The sequence below is a fragment of the Grammomys surdaster genome, unplaced genomic scaffold (assembly GCF_004785775.1).
Source record: "Grammomys surdaster isolate TR1022 unplaced genomic scaffold, NIH_TR_1.0 66, whole genome shotgun sequence".
Lineage (NCBI taxonomy): Eukaryota > Metazoa > Chordata > Mammalia > Rodentia > Muridae > Grammomys > Grammomys surdaster.
In genome coordinates this window covers 7,483,304-7,495,332 of record NW_021604568.1, presented here as the reverse complement: position 1 = coordinate 7,495,332, position 12,029 = coordinate 7,483,304, and the positions used below count along the sequence as shown (strand labels likewise).

General features: G+C 45.0%; 1 protein-coding gene across 1 annotated transcript in view; it reads left to right on the top strand.

The window, feature by feature from the left end:
- Cfap43 (cilia and flagella associated protein 43) overlaps positions 1-12,029 on the top strand; it is an 85,397-nt gene that overhangs the window by 43,953 nt on the left and 29,415 nt on the right. Inside the window, exons 15-19 of the mRNA XM_028776358.1 lie at positions 322-471; positions 3,419-3,549; positions 5,390-5,540; positions 8,319-8,405; positions 9,628-9,705. Of these exons, the coding sequence (XP_028632191.1) occupies positions 322-471; positions 3,419-3,549; positions 5,390-5,540; positions 8,319-8,405; positions 9,628-9,705 (597 nt within the window). The remainder of the gene's footprint in view (positions 1-321; positions 472-3,418; positions 3,550-5,389; positions 5,541-8,318; positions 8,406-9,627; positions 9,706-12,029) is intronic.

Below are 12,029 nucleotides of genomic sequence, written 5' to 3'. Positions count from 1 at the left end.
AGGAAGGAAGGAAGGAAGGAAGGAAGGAAGGAAGGAAGGAGTAAGGGAGGAAGGGGAAGGAAGAAAGGAAGGAAGGAAGGAAGGAAGGAAGGAAGGAAGGAAGGAAGGAAAGAAGGGCGAGCTCTTTAGCTAGCAAAACCAGCTTTCATTTGTAACGATGTAACTAACTGATACCTTATAAACACAGGTGCCTACTCTGTCCCACACAAGGACAGAATCCCCAGATTTGAACCTGACCACAAAGGTAACACACACCCGCAAAACCCACGCTGCTGCTGGCCCGATCCTTTCAATAATGTTCTCCTCCGCTTTGATTGGCAGGAACACACTGGCGTCTGTGTACTTAAGCCTCACCAAAAACTGCAGAGCAAACAGTACGGAGCTGGGACGGTCTATATGTCTTCTCACGGACTGTGGCTTATGACAATAGCTAAATGTGGAATTCTCTGTATCCGAGATGTGTTCAGCCTGGTAAATTAACGAAAAAGAAAATCTGAGTGGAGAAAGGGGTGGTGGGTGGGTGGGTGGGGGGAGGCTCGGAGAGATTGCCTAGTGGTTAGGGCATTTGCTGCTTTTGTAGAAGACTCAGGTTCAGTTTCCAACATCCACATGTGGCTGACCACCAGTCCCACGGGATCCAGCACCCGCTTCTCGATTCCATGGACACCAGGCACACATGTGGTGCACATACATACACGCAGACAAAACACTCATACACGTAAAATAAATACGTCTTCTAATTATATAAAAACACACGGTGTAGGGGCCAGAGAGAGGGCTCTGCTTAACTCTTCCTGATGACCCAGATCTGGCTCCAGCACCTGGGCTGTGTGGTTCACAGCTGCCTGGGAATTCTTTCGCAAGGGATCCGATGCTCCAGGCTCCACCCACCAGCACCTAAACTCCTGTGGACATTTGCATGCTCACAATTGAATAGGAATACAATGTTACAGTATGGAGCATGTTTATGGATTTCAGGGAGGAGCAAATCCTAAGGGAAAGGAAATCAGGACTTCCTTAAGTAAATTGACTCAGCTTCTTGTTTTCTTTTTCTTTTTGTAAACTCATTGAGGGTAGTAACAATTTTTTTTTAACATCCTTGCCCGTCAGCTTTCCACTCTAAAGAAGGAAACCCCAGCCAGAGCAGTCAGACCTGCACACACAGAGCAGTAGGCAGGCCCTGCAGGAGGGCTCCTGCCTACCTATCCAGCTTGTCAGCAAGCTGTTCCTTGGAAACTCACCGAGGGGCACTGAACTAACTCTTTACTGTGAAGTCAGGGAAACTGCTCCCTGGCCCCTAAAGGCTCATGGGAAGAAAAACAGCTTTGAAAATGATACCCTTAGCAACAATGTTGCCTGGTCTGAAGGGCCTTGGCTTTTTTGTTTGTTTGTTTGTTTGTTTGTTTGTTTTTTAAGACAGGGTTTCTCTGTGTAGCCCTGGCTGTCCTGGAACTCACTCTGTATACCAGGCTAGCCTCGAACTCAGAAATCCGCCTGTCTCTGCCTCCCAAGTGCTGGGATTAAAGGCGTGCGCCATCACCGCCCAGCGGGCCTTGGCTTGTTGCTGTCCTCCTCAACCCTTCAAAGATGCTGAGGGAGCAGAATCAGGCAGAGAGCACCCTTGTCTGAGTCTGCCAGCACTAGCACCCAATTTCCAGAGCCCACAGACCTCCGAGAAACTGAGACATGTTTCTCTTCTGTAGAAAGTGGGGCATGCTTTCCTAGGTTTGCGACTATGCTGCACAGTCCACTGTATGACTTAATTTGCTCAGTGATTCTTACCCAGTTTCCCACCCCTCTCCACCACACACTGGAAATATACCCACCCATGAGACAACACTCCCTCATGTCCAGAGATACTATTGTCTCTGGCTGGGCACAAAGTAGTTCCTTTTCTTCTCCTTTAGAAGAAAGCAAATTTGGACAAGCTCATTATGGTTCTAGAGGAAAATCGTGAGTCTCTTAGGAACTGGGTTTTCTCTCCTCAGTATGTGAAGTGTGTGTTGTATGTGTGTGTTTTCATGTTCCCTGTGGTGTGCAGGCCCATACACACTGTAGTCAGAGCACAAGCTTCCTTTTGCTGCCACCAAAGCCAGGCTAGCTGGCCTGCAAGCTTCTGGAGAAGTCTTTGTGGGCACATGTTGGAATTTGGCTGCTCCTCGAATGGCTTCCTCTGGCCTTTAAGTGAGTTCTGGGGATTGAAGCCCATGCTGTGATGCTATGCACTGCAAGCATTTTATACCCTGAGCCATCTCTCCAGGACTAGAGGTCGGGTTGTGGTTTTTTTTTTTGTTGTTGTTTTTTTTTTTTAAGTGAATGATTGCAAACCGTGCTGCACTGTCGGAAGCTTGGGGCAGCTGACAGTGACCCAACACGGCAAAACACCTCACAGATGAAGTTATTTATGGAAAAAGTGGCAAAAAAAAAAAGGAAAAGAAAGAAAGAAAAGGGAAAAGAAAGAAAAAGAAAAGGAAAAGAAAATCCCAAGCTTTCTGCACAGAAGATTAGGTAAATAGATCAACTATGGTACAAAATCAGAACTTAAGTAAAAGGTGGACAGTCATTAGGCAGCCGTGAGACAGAACAAGGAGAGCCCAATAGAACAATAGGAAAAACTTCCCAAGAAATCTGATTGTTAAGTAGAAAAGCAAAGTGTATAAAGTAAGTGTATATGCATATGATATTCTATGGCTTATGTCATGAAAGTTAAACTTACATAAGTTTTTCTGAAAGGCTCTTGATGGTATTATAGTCACAGCGTTCAGGAGAAACGCTAGTCACAGAGTCGGAGTCGGAAGAGATTTCTTGCCAGGCTCTCCGATAGCTTTTTTTGCTTTAAACTACTTGAATGTCTTGTCTGCTCAAAAACCTCTGTGGAAAGACGCCAGGCTCAAGTACCAGGGTAACAGCTGCAGGTTTTCATGGAAAGAGCTTAAATGGTTGCCCTGTGTCGCACACATCCGTGATGTGTTTGTTTGGATTACTTAATTGGCTTCATTAGCACACCCCAGGGCATGTTATCTTCCTTTTCCTAACACACACACTTTACATAAAACACATCCCGCCTGATTCACTGGAGGCACCACGGTTTTACTCACCCAAAATCCCTTCCCTAACTTCACAATCTTCAGCCAGTACAATGATTGGGTGTCTGGTGGCCTGGCTTAAGCCACTGGTTCCGATCCTGCTCCTTCCATATGACATAAAGTATTGGGAAAAAAATAAGTCAATACCGGCTTGAACTAGAGGTTTTAAGTGCTGAGTATTACCAAGAGTTACTTTTTTTCCCCCAAGAGCTACTTTTATACCAACTAAAATGTCTTTAGAAGTGCAGAAAAAAAATACCCACAAGCGAAAACCACACCATATAACTACATTTATCCCTAATTTCTCCATCTTATCCCTAAAACTATTTGAGGAAACCTTTGTTCGATGTCGGAGTCATTCTCACCAGGGGCGAGGGATCCAGAACATGAAAATGTCAATGGACGGACAGAACATCCTGGTGAATGGAAAAGATGACAACACCCTTGTCTACCTCAAATGGAAGTAAGTACGGCGCACGGCACGCAACGTCACGTGATACTGTGTTTTCAATTCAGAAGGCCAGTCTCTCCGGCAATAGGCTGTCAGGCACAGAGGTCTGAGAGGAGGGCGCACACCAAGCTTGCCGTGGGAGCCAGGCGGAAGGCACCAGGCTGGATAAGGATTCTGAGGGAGGAACACGGCAAGAGCCATTGTTTCCAAAGGAAGGATCTAGAAGGATTGCGTGAGAAGCAGGGATGGGTTAAACTGTTGGGTTCGGGAGCATACAGGCTACTTCTTGTTGTCTGGAACTTGACCCTGAGGCTGTCAACGGACAAGAAATAACAGCCCCAGGTGTGGGAGTGTCATGTGTGTGGGCCCCACCCCCACCCCTGGGTGGCTGGGGTGTGGCCTCTGGATTAGTTGGCTGCCTGTGAAAAGGTGCTTCAGAGGGAATTTTCACTGGGAATTGGCTCATCCCACGTGAATAACCAATAACGTGACACCAAAAGACAGCTTGGATTTTAAATGCAGTCTTACGGAAGCCACGCATACTCAGCTCCCTTTGGCAACAGTAATTTTAAAACACAGCCCTCCTTGGTAACGCAGTGAAAACATTTCATACCATGGGGATTTTGGGGGGAGCTGCTTAGTTCAAAGACTCGTTTCAAGATGGTGTGATTCTGCCCATTTCATATATGAAAGACATAAGCAAAATAGAGACTCAGGTCTTAATACATAAATCATAACATGAATCCACAGTGAATGGACAAACAGTGTCTCAGGCAATAGCCAACAAGTACAGGATCCTATTTAAAAAGAAAAGATGCTTCCAGCCATCAGTAATTACCTGAACTCTCAAACTAAATGAAGTTGTGTTTGGAACCTTGGTTCAGGACTTACGAGCCTTGCAACTGTAGGCATTCGGTGATACTTCTACTTCAACCGATATGTGTCTTGACCCTTTTGGGGGTCGCATATCAGATATCCTACAAAATAGATATATACATTACAATTCATAACAGTAGCAAAATTACAGTTGTGAAGTAGCCAGGAAAATAATTTTTATGGTTGGGGGTCACCTCAACGTGAGGAATTCCATTAAAGGATCTCAGCATTTGGAAGGCTGAGAAGCACTGCTCTAAGCAGTCTGCAACAGTGTCCCTCAAGGTGAGAGGGCTGTAGATTTGGTAGACTTGGTAGAAATGCATATCGGGCTGCCATTTCCTCTGCCTGCCTCAGCGTGTCTGCACTGCCCTAGTTTGCTTTTCTGATGCCCTGGTAAGCACCACAACCAGAAGAAACTCGGGGAAGAGAAGGCTTATAGCTTACAGGTTTGTAGTCCACCACTGAGGAAAACCAAGGCAGAAACTCAAGGTAGGAGCTTGAAGTGGAAATCTCAGAAGAACCTCTCCCTTGCCTCCCCTGGCTCCAGGGATGGATGGCGTCGCTCGCTGGACGCTGGGCTATCTTACCTCAGCAATCAGGAGGATGCTCCAGAGACTTGCCCACAGGCCAGTTTAATGGAGGCAGTTCAACTGAAATCGTGTATGGGACAAAGCCTGGTGCATTCTCGGGGCTCAGAGCAGTGGCTCTTCAGTGTGGTGGCCAAAAGCCATGTTGGGTGAAGGGTACAGGACAGTATAAGGAGAGATCACCCAAGAAGGGTCAGGAACCTGAGTCCTTAAAAGTCCATGAAAGGGCCTCTTCTGAGGCCAAGCAACTAAAGGGCACTGTGGAGAACTTCTCCATGTTTCTTTGTGTAGTTATCTGGGAATAACGCTGATGAATGCGATCATTTTAAAGTGATTTTACGGTTATATATTCTCTCTCTCTCTCTCTCTCTCATCATTATTTTTATTAGGCGACTTGGAGCAAACATAGCAACCGAGATCTATGAACACTCCCATCAGCTAGTACTCAATCTGTCCAAGACAATGGAAACGGAGACTGAATACTTAGCTTCATGGGGAAATTACCAGGATGTGCCACAAGAAGAGACCGCCGAATCCCAAGTAGCTAGCTTGCTTTCTCCCTCTCTGTAAATAACATGCAGGGTTTCCGTTCATAGTTTTTAAGCGCATATGTAACTCTACTTTTTCTTACCCAGCTGTCCAGTGATTTTTTCAACTAGAATATAAGCTACATGTGACAGAAAACTAAGCTTTTCTCAAAATAACCACAAACATTATATCTCAAATTTCACTTAAATGATGGTACAAGATCTGGACTTCCTTGAAAAAAGATTTTTTTTTAAATCAATATTTGTAGAAATTTGGCCTGGTTCTTCCTCCCGGCTCCATGTGTCCTGAAATAGGACTCAGACTCAAAATATATTTACAACTACCATGGCCACATGGCTAAGCTCTTCTTTGAATAGACTATAGCCATAGATGAACCTGTTTATCCTAATCTGTTTTCTGCTGTGTGGCTGGTTACTTTACCCACGTTCAGGTCCCACACGTCCATCTTATCACAGCTTTCTGGGTGAAGCTTCTGCACTTGGCTCTATCCCAGAATTTTTTTTCTTCCTCCCAGATATCTCACCTCCTATTTCCTGGCTAAGCCCTAGGCCGTCAGATTTCTTATTGACGGGTGCCACATCCACTTGGACACAAGGTATTCTATCTACAAATATCGGCGGCAGGTGGAAGTAGTCTCTCTCTACCGTCATATAATATTCATGATTTAGGACATGTCAGCCTAGAAAACAAGACTTAGTTGGTTGTTCAGTGAATAACTTTTTAAAAATTAAATGAAATCACTTTGTTATAATAAACTCACATATAAAAATATCATATAGCTAGGTTAGGAGGCCGCTGAAATACTTTTCTCCTCTCCGCCTCTCTCATTGGACTTTCACACAGTTAAAATGGCCATTCTGAGGCAATGGAGCTTTGCTGGTTTTTTGTTTTGTTTTGTTTTTACACTTTAAGTCCCAATTATGACTTGGTTGGTTTTTGGTTTTTGGTTTTTGTTTTGTTTTTGTTTTTGAGACAAGTCTCATTATATAGCCTTGGTTACCCTGGAACTTTCTTTTGTATTAGGCTGGCCTCGAACTCAGGGATTGGCCTGCCTCTGCCTATCACATTTTTACATATGGTTCCACCACAAAAGAAAAAACATTCCGAGTTGAAAGGGGTTCAGAAAATAATTATTAGGTGCCTATAAAGCATTCGTCTAGGATCAATGCAACCATGAATGAGAGGAAATGCTTTGCTTTCTTGGTGTTCCCTTCCTATGGTGCTGCTGGAGGACAGAGAGATGGGTACATAAGCAAACAGGAAAAGCTGGTTGTTGAACGAGTGCTATTCGTGAAATTAGAAAGGTCGACACAACAGTGTTTGCCGGACCAGCCTCTCCGTGTACTAAGATCAGACTTAAAAGACAATGCCCCCTTGGAAAGCAGAAGAGCTAGCAAAGTCAGGATGGAGAAGCAGGGATCTTGGCCTGTGATGTGTGGAAACCAGGACAAGGCCTGTGCAGGTGAAGTGAGCCAGGTCAAAATGGGAGAGAAGCCCAGAGGGATGGGCTTTGTAAACCAAGAGAAGAATCTGGGGTTTGTTGTTGCACACAGTGAGAGTCTGTCGAAGCAGAGGACTAACAAAGCTTTGAAATGAGCGCTTGCTGCTTTGAGGGAAGTGTTTCCTGGAGGACACAGGGTGGGAGCCAGGAGGTTCCTAGAGAGATAGTGCCTGTGGGGGAGTGCTGCGTCAGAGACAGTGCTAGATTCCAGGTCAGTGTCAGAGACTGGACTAGGAAGACCCACCAAGGGATGGACACAGAGGGAGGTGAAGAGAAAAGGCTCAAGGATGACTCACAGACACCTCACCTTTGAACAGCACCCCGAGTAGGAATAGGATGTGCTGTCAAAGAGCCAGCAGCTGCGTTAAAAAAGACAGGATCTAAAGTCAGCATCCTTGAAGCAATTCCACAAAACCCAGGCTGTGGGAGAGATGAACTCTGAGTTCTTGGAAGAGGCTAGATGCTGATTTGAGAGCCAAGGTTTTGTGGATTGAATTGAAAGCCTTGGGAAGTTCATGGCAACGCATGAACGGTGAGAAGCAGAGAGGGGCAGGTGGAATGCTTCTAGAGAGCTAACAGGAGGATCCAGGGAGCAGAGGGGAGCGGGAGAGGCAGCCAGCAAGGCAACAGCAGAACAGTAACGCGGAGACACCCAGGAGTGTCCCACAGCGTTTGCTGGAAGAGGATCTCAGATACAGGGTAAGAAGGGGAGCACGGCAGTCAGCTGAGGGCAGGGTTCCTAGGTTAGTAGAGCATCTGACTACTGGCGTGAGTCCCAGGAGAAGAGCGAAACGTGATGTAGAAGGAGATGGTGTAAGGGTTGTAAAACGAAACGAAACAACAAAACCCACCAGGGAAGAGGAAAGAGTAAACGCCTAAGAAGTAGAGGGGACCTTGATGGGCAAAAGCATGGGGTCCACCGAACAGAAAAGAGGCAGGGTGACTCAGCCCCAGTGGGAACTGTGCCCTCCTCTCCCCTTCCTGAGTGACTTTCTTGGCACTTGCAAAGTAGCTGTTAGGTTTTAGCAAGGTTGAAATGATCTTATTTTGTTGAATGCCCATCATTAGCCTTTAAAACATCCTGATCTCTGTGCTGACAGAGATGTAAGGACTAAAGAATTCATCGAGGTAGGCCCACACCTGGCCTTATTTTTTTTTTTTTTAAACTGGGACAAGTGCAAAGGGATTCCATGAAGGGATGTGAAGTAAAGAGAGAGAAGGATTTGACAGTTTGTAAGAACTACCTGTCTCTGTCTAATCTCTCTCAGAAAAAGTTGAGCGTAGGCTCATCACAAGAGGAATTAGTAGTCGTCGATCACAAGGATATTCCCTGGATCCAACAAAAAATGGAAGAGGTATTTATTATTTATTTATTTATTTTTAATTCTGTTGAGACAAGGCTTCTCTGTACAGCCCTGATTGTCCTAGTACTTGTTCTATAGACCAGGCTGGCCTTGAACTCAGAGATCCACCCGCCTCTGCCTTCTGAGCACTGGAATTAAAGGTGTGAACTATCATGCCCGGTCTAGGAAGACCGTTTATAAAGTGTGAGATGGGTTTGCAGTGACACTCTGGGATGTGCCAACTGCGTTCCGTTTATATGGAAACCCAGGGGAAGGTTAGAGTGTTCCACGAGGCATTCCTTGGCAGTACACTGCAGTGTACAAGTGACTCTCCTAAAAGCAAATACGCACTGAAGCCAGACCCTGCCTTTTTGATTAAGTTCTACAAGCCTTAAGAACCTATTCTTAACCTGAAACCCAACAGAAATATCAGGAAAGCTAAAGCCAAGAAGAACCCGAGAGACTGCGTTTTTGAGTTTTGAAGGATGTTTGTCTTAGAGGGATGGGTTGGGAACAGAAGGGCTACAGTGGCTAAGGACATCATAAAGCCAAGCAGTGGGCTGAAGGCGATGTCTGGATCCCGTCTCTCACTCGAGCTCGGTTAGCTTTGGTTTGTCAGTGATTCACTTTTCCATTTTTCTCTACCTTTTTCTGACTTGTATGATTATATTGGTCACATGTTGTTTCAACCGGTCCCTTACAAACACCATTAGATTTAAGTAGAGCATCACAGGAATGTAATTTCATGGTTGGTTTAATTTTTATTTATTTTACTTGCACGCGTATCCATGTTTTTACATGCGTGTTAGCTCATGTGTGTGTATGTACTTGCATGTGAAGGCTTAAAGTTGATGGCAGGAATAACCTCCATCACTCTTCTACCTTAATCATCAAAGCAGGCGCTCTCCATCAAACTCAGGGTTTATCAATAGTCAGCGGTCAGCATTGCTAGCCAGCTTGCACTGGTGATCTGCCTTCCAAAGCCAGGCGGGCTGCCATACCTATCTGGCATTTGCGTGTGTCTCTGGGGATCCAGATTCTGCTGCCCACAACTGTGTGGCAAGCCTCTGCTGGGTGAACCACGCCCTCCTCCTCTGTATATTTTATATTATAGTCTTTGCAAGCATTCTGTTTCGGTTTTAAAGAAGTTTACCTGTGCATCGCTCAAAGTTCTCCTTGTCTCTCCGCACCATCTCGCCTTGCCTTGTTAACTGAGGTGCTTGCTCCGTTTCAGGCCATCAAAAAGGAGGTGAGGATGTTTTCCCCCAGAAGAAAGGAGATCAAAAGAGGAATCAAGGAGCTTGCTCAGATTGTAAGTACAGTGCTCACATGCACTGAAGCACACTGGCCTGCCGTCAGAAATTACATGTTCACCTCCTATTGTTTCACACAGTGTGAGGGCCTAACCCCCTGAGCTTTCTAGAGTGTTCTAACAGGCTCAAACTTTAACTATATCACACTCTATCTAATGGGTTTCCCCTCTACTTTCCCCGAGCACCCCATCTTTTTTTTTTGTTTTTTTGTTTTTTTTTGTTTTTCTAGACAGAGTTTCTCTGTGTAGCCCTGGCTGTCCTGGAACTCACTCTGTAGACCAGGCTGGCCTTGAACTCAGAAATCCGCCTGCCTCTGCCTCCCAAGTGCTGGGATTAAAGACGTGTGCCACCACCGCCCGGCCCCGAGTACCCCATCTTAAATTGTATTTTAATACTTACTTTCATCAAAGTTGTACACTGACTTTGGGTTTTGGTTTTGGTTTGAAGGCGACCTCTGTCCTGCCTCACTTCGCCATGGCTCTCAAACTCCTGGCATAACAGTCTTAACTTTTCTACCTTTTCTCCTAAAGTCCACCGTTACATCGACAAGTCCATCCTCAGTACCCAGCCACGTAAAGTTCCAAAGCCCGGCCACGTGCTCTATTATGGCTGCAGAACCATTCTTACAGCTCTGTTTTTCTAGGATTTAATAACTCCCCCCTTGGCATTTTTCGTGCGTCTGTTATCTACTTAGACTCTCAGAGGATGGTGCGCTCAGGGACGGGAGGTCAGTTTGAGCTCGGTAACCTCCCTCCGGAGCTGTCCATGCTTCAGCTTCTGCCTGGCCATCTTTCTCTCCAGCTCAGGCCCATAGCTGCTCACTTAGGGCCTCCTAGTTCACTCTCCTAGGAAGTAGTTCTTATCATTAGGTTGTGTGGCATAGAATTGATAGTTGATATACTTCAACCTATACAAATTTTCTGCAAAAATATATGATTCAGGCCAACAAGATGTCTCGATGGGTAAAAGCGCTTACCACCAAGCCTAATGACCTGAGTTTGATCCCCAGGACCCACATGATGGAAGGAGAGAACTGATTCCCACGGATGTCTTCCGTGACCTCATACATGAGGCATAGCATCCCTGCCTTACACCCTCATAAAATAAGTAAATAAAATGGAAGACGTCTGTGAATACAATTCAATCAACAACTATTTTCTGTCTTTTTTCTCCTTTTAAAAATACACCTTTTAAATACAATATTCTAAAATTATGGCTTGCTCCATAATTTTCCTTCATAGCTTTTGTATTTGTCTCTGATTTTAAAGGGCCTTCCAAAAGCTGGGCATGAAGGGCACACCTAAAGTTCTGCCTATTCTAGGGGCAGAGGGGGTAGGAGAGGGGAGTTCATTGGAGCCTAGGTGTTAGAGAGACTAGCCTGGGCAACTTGGTGAGATGCTGTCTAAAAAAAAAATGGAAGTCTTCCAAAGTCTCACATGTCCTTGTCTAATATTCTTTAATTGCTGTGTAATTCACTTTTCTGAACGGCATAAAGGGCAGATCTTAGCTTTTCAAACGCATAGCCCATTTCCCACAACACATTTCTAACTTGAGCACACAGCCCTCTCTGCATGGATCTGGAGTGCTTCTCCAAGTGCAGACCCGTTTCTGGATTCCCTGTCCTGAGGATGCCACTCACTGCTCTTCCCCTGCATCAGTGCAAAGCTACTTAATCGTCACAGTCTTGTGAATGTTTTCATGTCTTGAGAGTAAATCTGCCTTTACACTTCTCTTTCGAAACAAATATTTTGTGGACATTTCTTCTGCAATTTGAATTTTAAAGTCTGTCTGTAAACCTTGTTTGCTTTTCTGTTGCTACGGTAAAATACCCTGAGGAAATCTCCTTAAGGGAGGAGGGATTTATTTGGGCTCACAGTTCTAGGTGCATGGTGGGGAAGTCCAGATGGGAGGGGCTTGAAGCTGCTGATTCCATCACCTCTGTAGCCAGGAAGATGAGAACAACAAATGCTTTCTTAGTTTCTATGTTATTTATGTCCACAATGAAAAGAATTCCAAGGATTAGTTAGTTTTCTTTTTTCTTTTCTTTTTCTCTCTTTGGTGGGGGGGGAGGGTGTCAGAAACCCATGTGTTACTTCAACAAACTTTATCTGCTTGTTCAGGACCCAAGCCTAGAGAATGGTGGCACCCACTTTCACCGAGAATCTTTCCACTACAAATAACCCCCAACCAATGCAATTTTCTATAGCCATTTCCAGAAGAAAAAAAAATGTTGTAGTAAATATTTAATCCCAATCAGGGGTTTCTACCCCACCTTTGATCATTCAGTTCCCAGATAAAAAACACAAAACCTATATATTTATGA